Genomic DNA, 17,116 nt, shown 5'->3' on the forward strand with positions numbered 1-17,116 from the left:
ATTGTTTTTTTGTTGCATTGTCCTTTCACACACTTTTTTTTGTTGAATTTTCCATTCACAACAAAATGATACATTGTTGTATTTGTTTGGAGTGGTGTGGATTTGGCCCCGGAATTGCTTTTTCCACACGCACTGTTTTTTGTTGAATTTCCTCTTCACAAAATAATATATGGGATATGTTTTTGTATTTGTTTGGAGTGCTGTGGGTTTGGCCCTCGAATTGCTATTTCCACACACATTTTTTTTTTGTTGCATTGTCCCTTCACTAAAAATCTGGGATAGGTTGTTGTATTTGTTTGGAGTGCTGTGGGTTTGGCCCCGGATTTGCTATTTCTTTCTGGGGGAAGATTATTTGGGTATTGGGGTCAACAAAAAAGCAATTACTCTTTAGTGGTGTGTAGTATTGGCTTATATGTGGAATTTCTGAAAAGAAACAAAATTTTAAACAACATCATGGTACAAAAGACATAGAGAAAGTGGACAAGCTGTCCACCAGCATCTAAAAAGATAAAGCGACCCCAAGAACCCTTACTCTCAAAAAGAATAAAACAAAACAAAGCTTGCAACTCTATCAATTCCTACCACTCTTGAAACACCTGAAAAAAAAAACCCTGCCCTATAGCAGTTCTTCAGTCCAACAAAATTGGCTTCTATGTGGATTGTTTTGTTGGAAATGAGTAGGTTTTTCATAAGATGATGGAGGAAATGGATTTTTACTTTGGGGTAGAGTTAGATTTTTATCTTCTCTCTGGCAGTCTTGTTATAGTATCTTAGGATTCCATTTTTAATGCAATTCATCTTGTTTAAGGGGACACTTAATTTTTTTTTTTTTGGATGATTATAGCTCCGGATTTTGATGGACTTCTCGTCCATCCATGTGATTTTTGTTTTTGTTTTTAATAAAAGATTGTGTTTTTTTTAAATGCTTAGGTTCTTTGTATTTAATATCCTATCTAATGATTTTTATAATTTATTCTGGTAGGTTTTTGTTGGACTTGGATATTGCAGCTCCCAAGATTACAATTCCTACTGATTTTTGTCCTGACAACACGCATTCAACAAAACTTATGCTTGACTTGGGAAATTTGGTTATTGATACCAAGGTTAACAACAAAATTTATTCTTAATTATTTTATGCTGGGTTTGTTTTGTCTAAAAATTTAAGTAGAGCTTGTAAAATGTGTTCAGGATGACAACAAACATGGATCACCAGAGGAGCTTGATATGTATCTGCGGTTTAATTTGGTTTTAAGTGACGTATCTGCCTTTTTGGTTGATGGTGATTACTGTTGGAGCCAAATTCCTTCAAACAGTTCTGCTGGTTCTGTCAACTTAAATGGTGTTAGTTTCTTGCCTTTTATTGATCAGTGTGGGGTAACTGTAAAGCTTCAACAGGTAAATACTGTGACCTTTTTAGTGTAAATATGAAGCTTCTACCTCTCTCTTTCTCTCTCCGTTCTTTTCTTTTTGTGTTCATCCTTGTAGTGTTTCATGGAATGTCTAAGGATTGAAGGTTCTGATGTTATTTTGTCATTATATTCAGATAAGATTAGCGAGTCCATCTTATCCTTCAACAAGACTTGCTATACGGCTGCCATCATTAGGGTTTCACTTCTCTCCTGCTCGGTATCATCGGTTGATGCAAATCGCTAAGATCTTTGAGGGGGAGGATAGTGAGAACTCAGATATCCTTTGCCCTTGGAATCAAGCTGACTTTGAGGGGTGGTTATTCATTCTTGCTTGGAAGGTCTCTCTCTCTCTCTCTCTCTCTCTCTCTCTCTCTCTCTCTCTCTCTCTCTCTCTCTCTCTCTCTCTCTCTCTCTCTCCATCTCTTCCCTGTTTTCCTCCTCACTCAGCCCTCCAAACTAAGGAAATTACCCAAAAGAGTTTCATGTCTTCAATATATTGCTGTTTACCATTTACCCATTTTCTCTTATTTTAATGTGATGATAGGGTCTCGGAAATAGGGAAGCAGTGTGGCAGCGGCGATACCTATGCTTAGTTGGGCCTTTCCTTTATGTACTTGAGAGCCCTAGCTCTAAATCATACAAGCAGTATATCAGGTTATGATCCCAGCTTTTCCAAATTGAGTTGTAATTGGCATGACAGTATCTGCTTAATATATATCTAAAGTAAGATGCACAAAAAAAGATGGAAATCTCTCTATGGAAAGATGTGCATACTGTGTCCAGTGGAATATAATTAAATTTTCTGAATATCAGTTTGTCAACTTAGATTTGACGTTGCACATTTCTTGCTCAAGAAATGGGCTAAATGCTTCGGAACATTTATGGTTAATTGGCTGTTGTTGAGTCTCTTCTCTTGGATACTTAAGCTGCAGGGATTAAGGCCATTCTATCTGAAAACATGTCATTAGGGCCTTCAATAGATCTCTTTCATATAAATTATTTATCCACATAAGAAATGGCATCTTCCTGTATTGGGAAGGTTATGCAGCCATACATAACTTCTTATACATTCAGAGCGTTCTGTATTCTTTTGTGAAGAAGCAATACTACTGAAGGTGTCAAATAGGGATGCATTTCTAATCAGGGCACCCCTCAAGATATGACTATTTCTAAGTTGCTACACTAGAAAGCCTTGCAGTCATCACATGTGTACTATATATATATATATTAAAACATTAACTGGTTCGGAATCTTCATTATGTTTTAAGACCTGATTTTTTTGTTGGATAGGGCTTCGGGAAGAACATATGGAAAAGAGAACGTGCGAATTCTTTTGCATTTTCCAACGCAATTGCACTCTATTCCTACTCTTTCTTTTCCATACAAAATAAACATTTCAAAATCATCTCTTTTTTTTTTTTTTTAGAAGAAACGAGAATTTTTATAAAAAATACAAAGATTAAAAAACATAGAGTGCATCAGCAATCCACAAACTTATAAAGAATTAAAAAATGAAATAAAAAAAAAACTGATCTCAAATAATAAAAATGTAGAAATTTAGAGAATAATTTTCTGAATACTTTATTCTTCTCTTAGAGAGGTATATATAGCTGTGCAATAACATCCAAGATAGGAAAGTACTAAATCCTAATTAATTTAGAGAAAGGTCAACTATAAAATAAATAACCAGCTAATTAATAACCAGCTAATCTACAGCTAAACATTCCAATACTCCCCCTCAAGTTGGTGCGAAGATATCACGAATGCCCAACTTGTCGAGTGAGGAATAGAAAGCTCTACTTGAGACAGCCTTTGTAAGAATGTCATCCAATTGTTCCTCTGTCTTCACAAATGGAAAACTAATAATTCTAGCTTCCAATTTCTCCTTGATGAAGTGTCTATCCACTTCAACATGTTTAGTACGATCATGTTGAACTGGATTATGTGCAATGCTGATTGCAGACTTATTATCACAATACAAATGAATGGCTTTCTTGGGTTTGAAACCCAACTCTCCCAGTAATTTCCTTAGCCACAACAGCTCACACACACCATGTGACATGCCTCTGAATTCAGCTTCAGCACTGGACCTAGCAACAACATTTTGTTTCTTGCTACGCCAAGTGACTAAGTTCCCTCCAACAAAGGTGAAGTATTCGGAAGTCGATCGTCTATCAGTAGAGCCTGCCCAATCAGCATCAGTGTACCCTTCAACATCTAGGTGTCCATGCCTTGAGAACATTATACCTTTACCAGGAGCAGATATCAAGTAACTAAGGATCCGGGTGATAGCATTCATATGATCCTCACTTGGTGCATGCATGTATTGGCTTACCACACTCACGACATAGGCAATATCAAGCCGTGTGTGTGACTAGTAGATTAGCTTTCCAACCAATCTTTGATACCTCTCTTTATTGGTAGGAACTTGCTTTGGATACTCCCTTAGCTTATGGTTCTGTTCTATGGGAGTGTCAGCAGGTTTGCAAGCAAGCTTCCTTGTTTCATTTAATAAGTGTATGACATACTTTCTTTGACACAGAAAAATGCCATGTTTTAATCTAGCGACTTCAATCCCCAAAAAGTATTTTAAAGAACCAAGATCCTTCACTTCAAATTCAGTGGCTAGGTAGCTCTGAAGTTCCCTCATTTCTTCTTCATCGTTACCTGTAACCACCATATCATCCACATTAATGATTAAGGCAGTCACTTTACCTCTTTTATGCTTTATGAAGAGTGTGTGGTCAGAATTGCTCTGTTTATAACCAAATCTTTTCATTGACTGGCTAAATCCTTTTTTTCCTTGTTTCTCTTGTACACCTTCCACTCTTTCACTTAAGCTGGTTGTTCTCTTGGTTGAATGAAAGAACTTTTTTTTCTTTCTCCCGAATTCTCTTCATTTTTTTCTTCCACTGACACTACAATAGTATTTTCCAACTTCTCTTCCATACACTCACTCGCCCCCGGAAGAGAAGGATCAGACACTCCCCTTGGAAAATAGGCTTCATCTTCCCAAAAAACAACATCCATAGACACATACATTTTCCTTGAAGGGGGATGATAGCATTTGTATCCCTTTTGAGAAGCTGAATAGCCAACAAAGACACATTTAAGAGCACAAGGATCAAGTTTACCACGCTGATTTTTATGGATGTGAACATATGCAACACACCCAAAAACCCGAGGAAAATTTTTAAGAATAGATGGTAAAGGAAAATGGGCAGACAAAACCTGGAGTGGTGTTTGGAAGTTAAGGACACGAGATGGTATTCGGTTGATAAGGTAACCAGCTGACAAAATTGCCTCTCCCCAAAAAGTCTTTCGCATATGTGTAGCAAAAAGTAACGACTGAGCAACTTCAAGAAGATGACGGTTTTTACGTTCCACTACACCGTTTTTTTGGGGAGAGTAAAAGGATGTCGTTTGATGAAGAATGCCATGGTTGCCGAAAAAATCCCTCAACCCTTGGTTCAGATACTCGCCACCGTTATCAGACCGAACAACCTGTATTTTAGCATGAAACTGTGTTTGCACTAGGGCATGGAAAGACTGGAAAATAGTGAACACATCACTTTTGTTTTTCATGAGATATATCCAAGACATACGAGTACTTACAAGTCAGTTCATAGATTTGCGACATATCAGACCCATCATACTATGTCTTAGCAACAGCATCCCAAATGGCTCGGGCAGTAGGAAGACGAATAAAGTTTGTCATCACATGCGGAGTCATTGAATTGATAAGCCAAGACTTGACCAGAGCATTCTCAGCACGCCACTTATTATAGGTAGGGTCTTTAGAGTCTGGTGGAGAAATCTCACCAGTCAAATACCCAAATTTCTCTTTCCCAGCAACAAACATCTCAGCAACTTGGGACCAGAGTGAGTAATTGGTGTCATCCAGCTTGACCCCAATTTGAGAGGATGGATTATCACTTTGCACAGTCACAATTTTGGTAGTTGAACCAGATGGAGAATCAGAGGCAGTAACAATCACACTTTCATCATTCATCTTGGATTACGATAGTAGTAGCAATCAAAGATAATGAAGAACAAGAAATTGTAGGGGGGTTGAGACAATATTGGGCAAATATGGTACTTGTAGCAGAACCCTAAGTAATTCTAGGGTTTGTTTGGATAGAGGTAGCAGCGGAACACAGTAGAGAAACCCTAGGGTTTTTCCTAGAGCTCTGATACCATGTAGAAATTTAAAGAATAATTTTCTGAATACTTTATTCTTCTCTTAGAGAGGTATATATAGCTGTACAATAACATCCAAGATAGGAAAGTACTAAATCCTAATTAATTTAGAGAAAGGTCAACTATAAAATAAATAACCAGCTAATCTACAGCTAAACATTCCAATTAAAAACCCAAGACATCACCCTACAAACTCATTTCAGGATCATCTCTTGTTTTTATATCTCTCACTTCAAAAATAATTTACTTAAGGATGTACATATGTATATGTCCCATCTAAAAGAGTTCTATCAATTTTCTTAATTACTAAAAAATTATTGATAAATCAAATAAGATTGTTATAACAATTTATCATGTAATAAATATAAATATTTGAAACTTTTTATAGTTAATAGCAATAATACTTTTTGAAGCTTTTCTTGTTTATTTTTTTTATATAATATGCTCTTATACTTGAAGGACCACGCATAAGCAATGTGTGTGCAATGTGGTGGAGGTTAGGAAGAGAGGTGATGGTGTTTAGTATGAGAGTAGATTGGTTGAAAGAAGGAAAATGAGTAAAAGTAGAACTGATTGAAACTGAAAGAATTTGCAATTACCAAACCATCATTAATTTTTTAATCAATTATTAAAATTGTTTAAAATAATAGGTGTATATCTGACATTTTTAGGTGATAATTGACACAAGAGTTCTCTTAGTAATGTTTATAAATTCTAACTAATTTCTTGTTGAAAATATAGATTTTAAGTAAGTATAATTTTGTTTGCTAGAATTTATATTAACTGTATTTAATACTTGTAGTGATATGCTTTTGCAGCTTAAGTGGAAAATACATATATCAGGTCCCCCTAGAGTCTGTTGGTGATGCAGAGCATGTGTTGGCTGTCTGTGATGCTGCGCGAGCGACCAGCAAGGTTGTAGCTCCATCTTTATAGTTTTAATGAAAATTTATTTCAATAGTCCCTATTTTGGTCTGTTGAGTATCACTCAATTTTGTTATCACTTCAATGTAGGTTGTGGAGGATGCAAATGCACTAATATTGCGATGTGACTCTGATGATTCAAAGAAAACTTGGCAGAGCAGGTTGCAGGGGGCTGTCTATCGTGCATCGGTAATCCTTGTTTAGCTCCTGATGGACAATTTTTAACAGGAAACGAGAAACTTGTATTAATAAGAGACGAAGAGAACAAACAAAAAGTGGACCAGCAGTCCACAAAACACAAAAGAAACTACCCTCATCATACAAAAACTGACAAGCAAGGAATGACAACTCACAAACACAACAAAGACAGAAACAGAAACCACCAAAATTACAATCAAAACATAGATGCACCAACTTCACAAAAATTCACTCAATACATCACTCACCCCAGTCAAGGATTATTGAACTAAGAGAGGTGCCTCTAAAGTTCTTGGACTGGGGAGCCCACAAAACTCCACCACCTCCTCCTTATCTTCAGAGAGACGCTTATTTCCCTCTAGCGAAATACACCACAAAAGAGCCAAAATATCACTTTTCAAGAGAGTAATCTCTTTATGGTTTTAGAGCATAAGATCCTAAGTTCAAATACCTGCAATTGCAACCTCCCAAAATAGAACTGATTCCATATTTTGGGCTCTAGTGGTGGAGATAGACTCATATGACAGGGCGTATTAGATAATGAAATAATTGTTGGCTTTAATAGTTTAAGCTTTAGCCTAACAATTATAATCACCAAGTGGCATTGAAAAACTACGGGATTAACCTTCCTATCTGTTCTCTGACTGAAGAGCGATAAGGAATAGGTGGATTTTAAAATGAATCACTTAGTTGTCATGTTGAAGGTTTTTGCACAACTAAAATGTGGTACGAATCTCATATGAACCTTTAGATTATTCAGAAGCAACAAGATGGCTAAGATGGTTTGGGTGATGAATGAAATGTTAAAATTGAGAGAAGGAGAAATTTCAAAAATCACTTTTTTTTTTTTCCTTAAAAAATTGGTGTAATCTCTTGCAGACTGTAGTGGGTCCTATTTTTATTTAATTTCTCTTTTGAGGGTAATTATGTCCAAAGTATTTTGAAGTGCATTACTGTTAAACATGAAGCATCTCTCAGAACAACTGTGAAGTCCAGACATCGATATGGCAGCACTTTTAACTGTAAGGAACTCCTAGGAACTCACTTAAATAGTTTTGTTTGCAGGTTTCTGCTCCTGTAACTAGTCTATCTGAGACGTCATCGGAATCTGAGGATTCAGTAATGGAGCTTAATGGCAATGATGATATTGTTGATTTATCAAAAATGGAGAGTGTATTTATTACTGGTGTTCTTGATGAACTAAAGGTCTGCTTCAGTTATAGTTATGAGGTAAGCCTAAACTATATACTTGACAAAAAGTTGCCTTGTAAAGAAAAGATCTGACAGATAGGTACTTTTCTCTAGCATGACCAGAATATGATGAAGGTGCTCCTAACTGAAGAAAGGCGTTTATTTGAATTTCGAGCAATAGGTGGTCAGGTGATACATTCAATGAAATTATTATTGTTTCAAATGTTTTAAAATGTTTTATTTTTTCACCCTCTAGAGAGTTTTATTTTGGACACAGGTTGAGCTATCAGTTAGGTCGAGTGAGATGTTCATCGGAACTGTTTTGAAATCTTTGGAGATTGAAGATTTAGTTTATGGCCGCAGCGTGTCTCAGCCTCGTTATCTGGCAAGATCATTCATCCGCAGTGCAGAAACACGTTTAGCCTCTGGTGGGAGTCAGGGTTTTGATGACAATGATCTAGTCCCGAATGAAGGAGATGATAAATTTTACGAGGCACCAGAGGATTTAAATGATTCTGAAAATTCATTGTTGAAATATCCCAGTTTTACCCGTATTGCTGGTCTACTCCCTAGTGACAGTCGTCAAGCAAGTAAGGAGGACATTGAACTCAATGATTCATTGGATAGTTTTGTGAAAGCTCAGATAGTTATCTATGACCAAAACTCTCCTCTATACCATAATATAGATAAGCAGGTGGGTATTTTTCTGTGTTAAATTTTGACCTTGGTCCATTACATTGCTGTTTGACTAGTTTTCTTTAAATGGTTGTTTCAGGTCACGGTCACCCTGGCTACCTTATCATTTTTCTGTCGTCGACCAACAATTCTTGCCATCTTGGAATTTGTCAATGCAATCAACGTCAAGGATGAAAGCTGTGAGTCATTCAGTGACAGTTCTTCAGGAGCTACTGTGAAACATGACATGTCCAGAGATGATGCAGTTGATAATCCACTATCACTGACAACCAATGAGCCTTCTGTTAAAGGATTGCTGGGAAAGGGGAAGTCCAGAGTTGTATTTAATATAACACTAAATATGGCCCGTGCTCAGATCTTATTAATGAATGAAGATGAAACTAAGCTTTCTATTTTGTCACAAGATAATTTTCTTACTGATATTAAGGTTATCTTAGCTTTATTCCTCCCTCATTATTTCGTCAATGTTGCATTTTTATTAGACTTACCCGTTTCTTACTTGTTAAACTTCTTTGTTTTTAAGGTATTTCCGTCCTCTTTTAGTATTAAGGCATCCCTTGGAAATCTTAAAATAAGTGATGAGAGTCTTCCTAGCAGCCATATGTATTTCTGGGCATGTGATATGAGAAATCCAGGAGGCAGTTCATTTGTTGAGGTAGCATCTAATCTCTCTCTCTCTCTCTCTCTCTCTCTCTCTCTCTCTCTCTCTCTCTCTCTACACACACACAAACACAAACACACTTTTATAATTTTGAAGCTTCAAAGAATACTAAAAAGAATCCATTTTAGCTTAGTGGATTTCTTATCCACTGTGTTGTACCTTACTGTACATTTTAATTAAAACTTTGTTTCCTTTACAAAAAAAAAAAAAAAAAAAAAAACTAAAAAGAATAATGAATGAGCGTTTAAGAAAAATCAGTCACACAAGAAAAACTAATTAAGATTCTATGTTGAGCAGCTTGAGCTTATGTACCCAAAGTTCTGCTGCTTGAAAAATTAAGTTTGTTATTGTTTTTTCTTTCATTGTTTTCAACTGAAGACTACTGTTTCTAAATTTCCAGACGTGCTTCTCAGTTACTTGTGTGCTTTGTTGGATGGGCTATTGAATAGAAAAACCTTCCTTTCTTAATGTTGAATTTTGCTCGTGGCCTTTTACTTCAGTACTGTTTGGTGTGTACATGGTTGATTCACGCTTGCCTAATAACTGAACATTTTCCTAATAACAATATCTGGAAAGAAGTGATATCTATGAAGAATGCATGTGGGGAAGTGGTTAATTTTGCAAGAAACAAAAACAAATGATATATCTGTGAGAATTCATATGGAGAAAAGGTTAAATATGTGTGAGAAGATTGAGTGCAAGTCGACCTTCAAAACTTTTAAAATCAAAATTGATTTTTCAGTTCAGGATATCTGGAGGAAAGGTGAAATGTTTGTTAGGTTGAGTATGGCTGTTTTTCTATGTATTTTGTGGTTTGTACTATAAAAGTAGACTCCTTGTCCAGTGTTTGTATTTTTTTGAGTGCACAGTAAATGTTTATTTCATCCCATCTTGATCATAAACTGATCGTCTTTCTCCATCTTTATATTTGTATTCCCCTTTATTTTGATTTCTCCTTAATCCACATTGTTGTATGATGTTTGCAAGCTGACAATAAAATAGATCAATATTTTAGCTTAAATAGATAGTGGATAAGTTTAAAGAATAAATGCATAAAAAAACCATCCACATTATCCTGTAAAAGTTATCTAATTTCTTGTGGTGTGCCATATGTTCTCTATTTAGGTTTCATGTATTTCATGTGCTTTTATCGGCAATTATGGATTGTTTTACCAACATTTAGTCATTATGATGCAGTTGGTTTTTACTTCATTCAGTGCCGATGATGAAGACTATGAAGGTTATGAGTATAGCCTTTATGGGCAGCTTTCAGAAGTACGCATTGTTTATTTGAATCGGTTTATCCAGGAGGTAATATTCATTTAAATTTTTTCATTATATACTCTAGTTTATTTTTACTTCTCTTATGTTCTTTAAATCAAATGTAGGTCATTAGTTATTTCATGGGTCTTGTTCCCAAAAATTCAAAAGGTGTTGTGAAGATAAAAGATCAAGTAACAAATTCAGAGAAGTTGTTTACAACTAGTGATTTTGAAGGATCACCTGCTGTAAAGTTGGATGTCTCTCTTAGGAAGCCTATTATATTGATGCCTCGGAGAACAGACAGTCTCGAGTAAGTTTATGTTGGCCATCTTAGTTTTAGATTGTTGACATCCGTCTGTGGCTGCTGTGCAAGTATAATCATATCTCAATGTTATAAACTTCAAAGGACATTCTCCCTAACTACTTGAATTTCTTTATTTCAGCTACTTGAAGCTTGACATTGTTCATATTACTGTCCAGAGCACCTCTCAATGGTTTGGTGGAAGTAGAAGTGAAATGAATGCTGTTCATATGGAAGTATTAACAATTCAGGTTAGATTATGGCATCTGTGGTTGGAAATTTGGAATAGGATATGGTGGTTCGAACAAAAGGGATTGTGAAATTCTGCCATGTTGGGTGCTTGGCACTGTAACTGATTTTTTATTCATTTTTTTAATGCATCTATTATTTTTAGTGTACTGTCTCTGCATGTCGATTAATCTTCATTGATGTGAGTTGTAGGTTGAGGACATCAATCTAAATGTTGGCACTAAAGCAGAATTAGGTGAAAGCATAATTCAAGATGTGAAGGGAGTTTCCGTTGTGATTCAAAGGTCACTTCGAGACTTGTTGCATCAAATACCAAATGTTGAAGTTCTAATCAAGGTAATGCATAACATATTCATTGGCTGGTGTGTGAAGCAATGGTTTCTTTGTTGCTCAACTCCATGTTTTCATTTAGGAAAATTGAAGATTCATCCGAAGTCACATTTTAAGTAAAATGGATATTTGTTCTTTTCAGATGGAGAAGTTAAAAGGAGCTTTGTCGAACAGGGAATACCAGATTATTACTGATTGTGCACAGTCTAATATTTCTGAAACTCCACATATTGTGCCTCCATTGAACCATGATTCTGCGACATCTTCAGTTGATGTTGAAGCCATTACTCCTCAGGATCCAGATGGTACTGAATCTTGTAATGCAGATGGGGGAGCCTGGGTTATGATGAAAGTCTCTGTTGTCATTGATTTGGTCGAATTGTGCTTATATACTGGTGTAGCAAGAGATGCATCTCTGGCCACTGTGCAGGTAGTTTTTCAATTGTATGGACTTTTTAACTGTTGGGAACTTTATTACAACATTGTGGTCTCGTACCTTGAATCTGTTAAAGAATGGAAATTCCTATGTTTTTTTTCTCTGTCACAGATTGAGGTTGGGATTGATTATATTATATTTCTGAAAACATTCAATCTGTTATATATATATATATATATATTGCATTACATAATTATTGTTGTTTGACTAAGTTTGTATTTTGTTATGTTATACTTTCTCTCTTCTGAAATCCTTTTTTCTTTGTATAAAATGTTTGCCTTTTTGTTAAGGAATGATATTTTTGGGCTCTATAAGTAACATCAATATTGTTGATCGATCCATGATTCATGTTTATTGAAATTCATGTCCGGATTGTAGAATTGATATTCGGATCTGCTGTGCTCAAATTATCTTCTTGGTTGGGGTGGAGTGCTGTACTTAGTGTAATCTTGGCAGTGGATTCCTTTTCCATATTTTGTACTTTGTACATTTTTTTTTTCAAGTTGATAAACTTCTGTTTCTCTTCAAAAAATAAAAAATCCTACCACTTTGTCATACAGATTAGCGGAGTGTGGCTACTTTACAAATCAAATACACTGGGAGATGGTTTCCTCTCTGCAACACTAAAGGGTTTCACTGTGTTGGATGATCGTGTGGGTACTGAACCACAGTTTAGGTTGGCGGTAGGAAAGCCTGACAATATTGGTTCTTGTCCCCTAGATTCTGTGACCTATGATGATACCCAGCACATCACTGATGCAACTGTTACAAAAGTGAATGATGCCAAATTAGTTCCTACAATGCTCATGCTTGATGCAAAATTGAGTCAGCTTTCAAAATCTGTTTCTTTATGTATCCAAAGGCCACAACTGCTTGTTGCACTTGATTTTCTGCTGGCTGTTGTTGAGTTTTTGGTTCCTACAGTTGGCAATGTGCCGTCAAATGAAGACGTAAAGAACTCTGTTCATGGAATCAATGCAGTAATTTTGGATCAGTCAACATACAACCAACCTTCTACTGAATTCTCTCTCTCTCCTCTAATACCTTTAATAGTTGATGATGAAAGGTATGATCATTTTGTTTATGATGGTAATGGTGGAATATTGCATTTGAAAGATAGGCGGGGATTGAATCTCTCAGGACCTAGTACAGAGGCTATAATATATGTGGGAGATGGGAAAATATTGCAATTCAAAAATGTTGTTATCAAGGTATTATTATTACGATTTTTTTTTTTTTTTTCATCTGGTTTACCTGCATGCCAGGACTTGAAAAAGAACTATATTATTTGAAATACTAATGTAAATTATGTTTGTGTAGAATGGACTGTACTTAGATTCATGTATTTCTATGGGAACCGACAGTAGATATTCAGCTTTGAAGGAAGATCAGGTCTACTTGGAGGGAGGCAACGAAGTTTCTAATTTGAATTCCCCAAGAGAAAGTGCCAATAATGTGCCATCTCAAAGTGCTGCAGTCGACAGATCGACTGAGTTTATCATTGAGTTGCAGGTTTAATGTTGCTTCATTTAATTCAATTTTCCCTAATGTGGGGTCATAATTTTTGGCACTGCTAAGTGTCTTTTGTAACTAAAATATTTCCTTGCAGATGGTTGGTCCGGAGCTGACATTCTATAACACATCTGAAGATTTTGGGGAATCACTGATGCTCTCTAACCAACTTTTACATGCGCAGTTGGATGGATTCTGCAGGTCAACTCTTTTATTGTTGATGTTGATTACTAGATAATATTTTGAAGTACTCATAATATAATTTTTGGACAAATTTTATATATGTTTTCTGTTATTTTATCATTCCAATATATGTAAGTTTTGCACTCTTTTCCAGAGTGAGAAATTTTGTTAGAAAAAATTATGAATAGGATCTTTCATTTCTCAAAGGGGTTTCAAGGACTTCTTTCTGTTTTTTTAGCTTCTTCTTTTTTTGCCCTTAATTTTAGGTTTTTTTCCATTCCATTGTACTAATATTTTGGACTGACCGAAATGACATATCAGACAACTATGCAATTTAATACCTTGGCTGTGTCTGACCGAAAACAAACCTTGGTTATGTAATCCAAATGATCAGTAGATTCACATGCATCCTCCCTTTATTACAAGGTTTTTGAAATTCATTATATTTTGAACACTTTTGTATGCCAAATTATTGATCATCCCAATGGCATCCCTTTGTGATGGTAATGGAGAAAAATGGCTAAAACATTGATATAGTATTAGAATGTTGATGTAGTTTGTTAGTTCTGACTTGTTATGCTTCCATAGGTTTCAAGAAGTTTAATTCAAAGAAAAATCGTTATTACTGTCTGTCATGTTTGCTTTAGTTTTCACGTTTTGAATGCTTAAACTTGTAGAGAAATGGTATGGAAAAGTGACATTCTTTGTGCTCATTCTGTTTCCAGGCTCGTTTTGAAGGGTGATACCATTGAGATGAATGCAAATGTTCTTGGTTTAACTATGGAGAGTAATGGAATCACGATTTTGGAGCCTTTTGACACCTCTGCAAAATATTCCAATGCTTCTGGAAAGACGAATATACATCTATCTATTTCAGATATATTTATGAATTTTTCATTCAGCATTCTAAGACTGTTTTTAGCCGTTGAAGAGGATATTCTGGCATTTTTAAGGACGACATCAAAGAAAATGACAGTGGTCTGCTCGCAGTTTGACAAAATTGGAACAATAACGAGTAGGCAGAACTTTTGTTGTTTTTTTTTTCTCTATGTTGTTGCTAGAATATATCAGCATGCCTGTAGTTACAGGATCATGACTTATTGCCTGGTTCCTTCACCTTTCAGATCCCTACAGTGACCAAATATATGCCTTTTGGAGACCTCATGCACCTCCTGGTTTTGCAGTTCTTGGGGATTATCTGACACCATTGTTAGTGGAAATTCTTTAAAATTTTTTTTCTTGAAGTTAATGGTTTTAATTTTATATCTTAGTTGTGCCTCACGGTACTCTATAACATATTGCGTTTACTAAAATGTAACATATCTTAAAATCTTGAACATTGATATACCATTTTTCTTATAACAGGGACAAGCCACCTACAAAAACAGTTCTTGCTGTAAATACCAACTTTGCAAGAGTCAAGAAACCCATATCTTTTAAACTGATTTGGCCACTCTCACCTTCTGGGGATGCATCTGTTCATGGTGTAAACGATTCTGATTCATTTCCCAATGGTGCCCTGCCTGATGGAGATAGTTGTTCCATTTGGTTTCCTGAAGCGCCCAGTGGATATGTTGCATTGGGCTGTGTGGCTTCTCCTGGAAGAACACAACCACCACTGTCTTCTGCTTTTTGTATCTTGGCTTCTTTGGTCTCTCCTTGTTCCTTAAGGGATTGCATTGCGATCAGCATGACCAATATGTATGTCATATTTATGTAGTATGTTGCTTGTAATAAGTTTAGATTACACTAGGACTGCCAATGGGTCAATCTAAGATTCAATACAGTTGCAAATTTGACAGGATTTTAGATAGATTTGATGGCTTATATTTGAATCCAATCTAGTAGATTTGATCCATCAAAGGTTTGAATCATATAATAGTGATTAAGTAAGATGTAATTATTTAAAATTTTGTGCAAGCAATCAGTCTTATAGGTAGTAAACCACAGAATATATCTTGATTTCCTATCAGATTCAAACTTCAAAATATTTTCATGAGTCTGTTTGACTCTGCTTGCAATTCAAATCCTCTTCTATATAATTGGACTTTTTGATAACATACATACAATTGGCCTTGTACATGTATGCTGTTAGATCTGCAATTAGATTGACCTGTTGACAGCTTTTTGTTATGGCATTTGTTTTGTTTTTCGGAAACTTTAAGGCTAGGAATTATATTTCCGGTGTGCTTGATTAACTGTTTGCTAATCCTTTTTGTCTCAACAACTATTGTTTTGATCCGAAATGTTTGAACTTTGGATTTATCATTCCATTTTGAATTGCAGATGTCCGTCAAGCTTAGCATTCTGGCGTGTAGATAACTCCGTTGGTACCTTTTTGCCAGCAGATCCTAATAGTTATAGTGTAATGGGTAGAGCATATGATTTGCGTCACATGATATTTGGATTTCCAGAAACCTCTGCAAAATCATCTAATCAGCTGGATGTCCAAGCTTCTTCTACTCACAGTCAAAACCTCCAAACTGAACGATCAGAAACTGTAAACTCTGGTCGGCGTTATGAAGCTGTTGCTAGTTTTCGATTGATATGGTGGAATCAGGGCTCAAACTTAAGGAAAAAACTATCCATATGGCGTCCAGTTGTCCCTCAGGGGATGGTATATTTTGGTGATATTGCAGTCAAAGGGTGCGTGATGTTTATGAATTTTTTTTTGAATTAAATTATATGTATTTTTTCTTTCTTATATTTCAAGTAACACAAATTTGGACGGTTGCTGAACTCAGGTATGAGCCTCCAAATACCTGCATTGTTCTTCATCATACTGGAGATGAAGAGCTTTTCAAAGCCCCTCTTGATTTCCAGCTTGTTGGGCAAATTAAGAAACAGAGGGGAATGGAGAGTATGTCTTTCTGGCTTCCTCAAGCTCCCCCAGGGTTTGTTTCCCTCGGTTGTATTGCATCTAAGGGAACACCAAAGCAATGTGATTTCAGCTCATTAAGATGTATGCGCAGTGATATGGTTACTGGGGATCAATTTTTAGAGGAAAGTGTATGGGATACATCTGATGCCAAGCTTACAAGAGATTCTTTTAGTATATGGGCAGTTGGAAATGAGTTGGGTACCTTTATAGTTCGTGGTGGCTTCAAGAAACCTCCAAGAAGGTTAGCTCTAAAGCTGGCTGACTCAAATGTACCAAGTGGTTCAGATGATACTGTAATTGATGCAGAAGTTAGAACCTTTTCTGCAGCACTTTTTGATGACTATGGTGGCTTGGTAAGAATTCCTACTCCAAGTAGTGTCATATAGTTTGAACTAGCTGTTATATGCAGAAATTTCTTCTGTTTAAAGTGTTGTTATGTAAATGAATTATAACTTGGATTGCTTGAGTAATTTTTGAATGGAATGCGAATGTATCCTGGCTGAAGTTCACGAAAGCATGGCCAACATTGTCATAAGTTTTCTGCAATGAGGTTTTAGAGTGCAACAGCCATGTCTTTGAGTGCCTTCTCTTTGAACAGATATGCGTATACATTGACCAAAAATTAGTGGTCCTTTTCATGAATTTTTGACTGAAATAATTCATTTGTACCGGTGTCTTATTT

At 35.9% G+C, this 17,116-nt stretch overlaps 1 protein-coding gene across 2 annotated transcripts in view; it reads left to right on the plus strand.

The window, feature by feature from the left end:
- Positions 1–17,116, plus strand: part of LOC147273613 (pleckstrin homology (PH) domain-containing protein) — a 51,265-nt gene that overhangs the window by 10,823 nt on the left and 23,326 nt on the right. The window contains exons 16-39 of one of the 2 annotated variants that reach the window (XM_086256364.1): positions 983–1,103; positions 1,189–1,395; positions 1,544–1,747; positions 1,954–2,063; positions 6,428–6,524; positions 6,624–6,722; positions 7,797–7,961; positions 8,037–8,111; positions 8,200–8,616; positions 8,698–9,045; positions 9,142–9,273; positions 10,477–10,590; positions 10,668–10,852; positions 10,986–11,094; positions 11,285–11,428; positions 11,565–11,852; positions 12,419–13,069; positions 13,179–13,370; positions 13,468–13,571; positions 14,279–14,568; positions 14,678–14,762; positions 14,919–15,254; positions 15,840–16,199; positions 16,298–16,787. In XM_086256364.1, the coding sequence (XP_086112490.1) occupies positions 983–1,103; positions 1,189–1,395; positions 1,544–1,747; positions 1,954–2,063; positions 6,428–6,524; positions 6,624–6,722; positions 7,797–7,961; positions 8,037–8,111; positions 8,200–8,616; positions 8,698–9,045; positions 9,142–9,273; positions 10,477–10,590; positions 10,668–10,852; positions 10,986–11,094; positions 11,285–11,428; positions 11,565–11,852; positions 12,419–13,069; positions 13,179–13,370; positions 13,468–13,571; positions 14,279–14,568; positions 14,678–14,762; positions 14,919–15,254; positions 15,840–16,199; positions 16,298–16,787 (5,323 nt within the window). Of the gene's footprint in view, positions 1–982; positions 1,104–1,188; positions 1,396–1,543; positions 1,748–1,953; positions 2,064–6,427; positions 6,525–6,623; positions 6,723–7,796; positions 7,962–8,036; positions 8,112–8,199; positions 8,617–8,697; positions 9,274–10,476; positions 10,591–10,667; positions 10,853–10,985; positions 11,095–11,284; positions 11,429–11,564; positions 11,853–12,418; positions 13,070–13,178; positions 13,371–13,467; positions 13,572–14,278; positions 14,569–14,677; positions 14,763–14,918; positions 15,255–15,839; positions 16,200–16,297; positions 16,788–17,116 lie in introns of both variants that reach the window. The other variant, XM_086256363.1, reaches the window with a different exon arrangement.

This window comes from Dryas octopetala, chromosome 9 (assembly GCF_963921425.1).
Source record: "Dryas octopetala chromosome 9, drDryOcto1.1, whole genome shotgun sequence".
NCBI lineage: Eukaryota > Viridiplantae > Streptophyta > Magnoliopsida > Rosales > Rosaceae > Dryas > Dryas octopetala.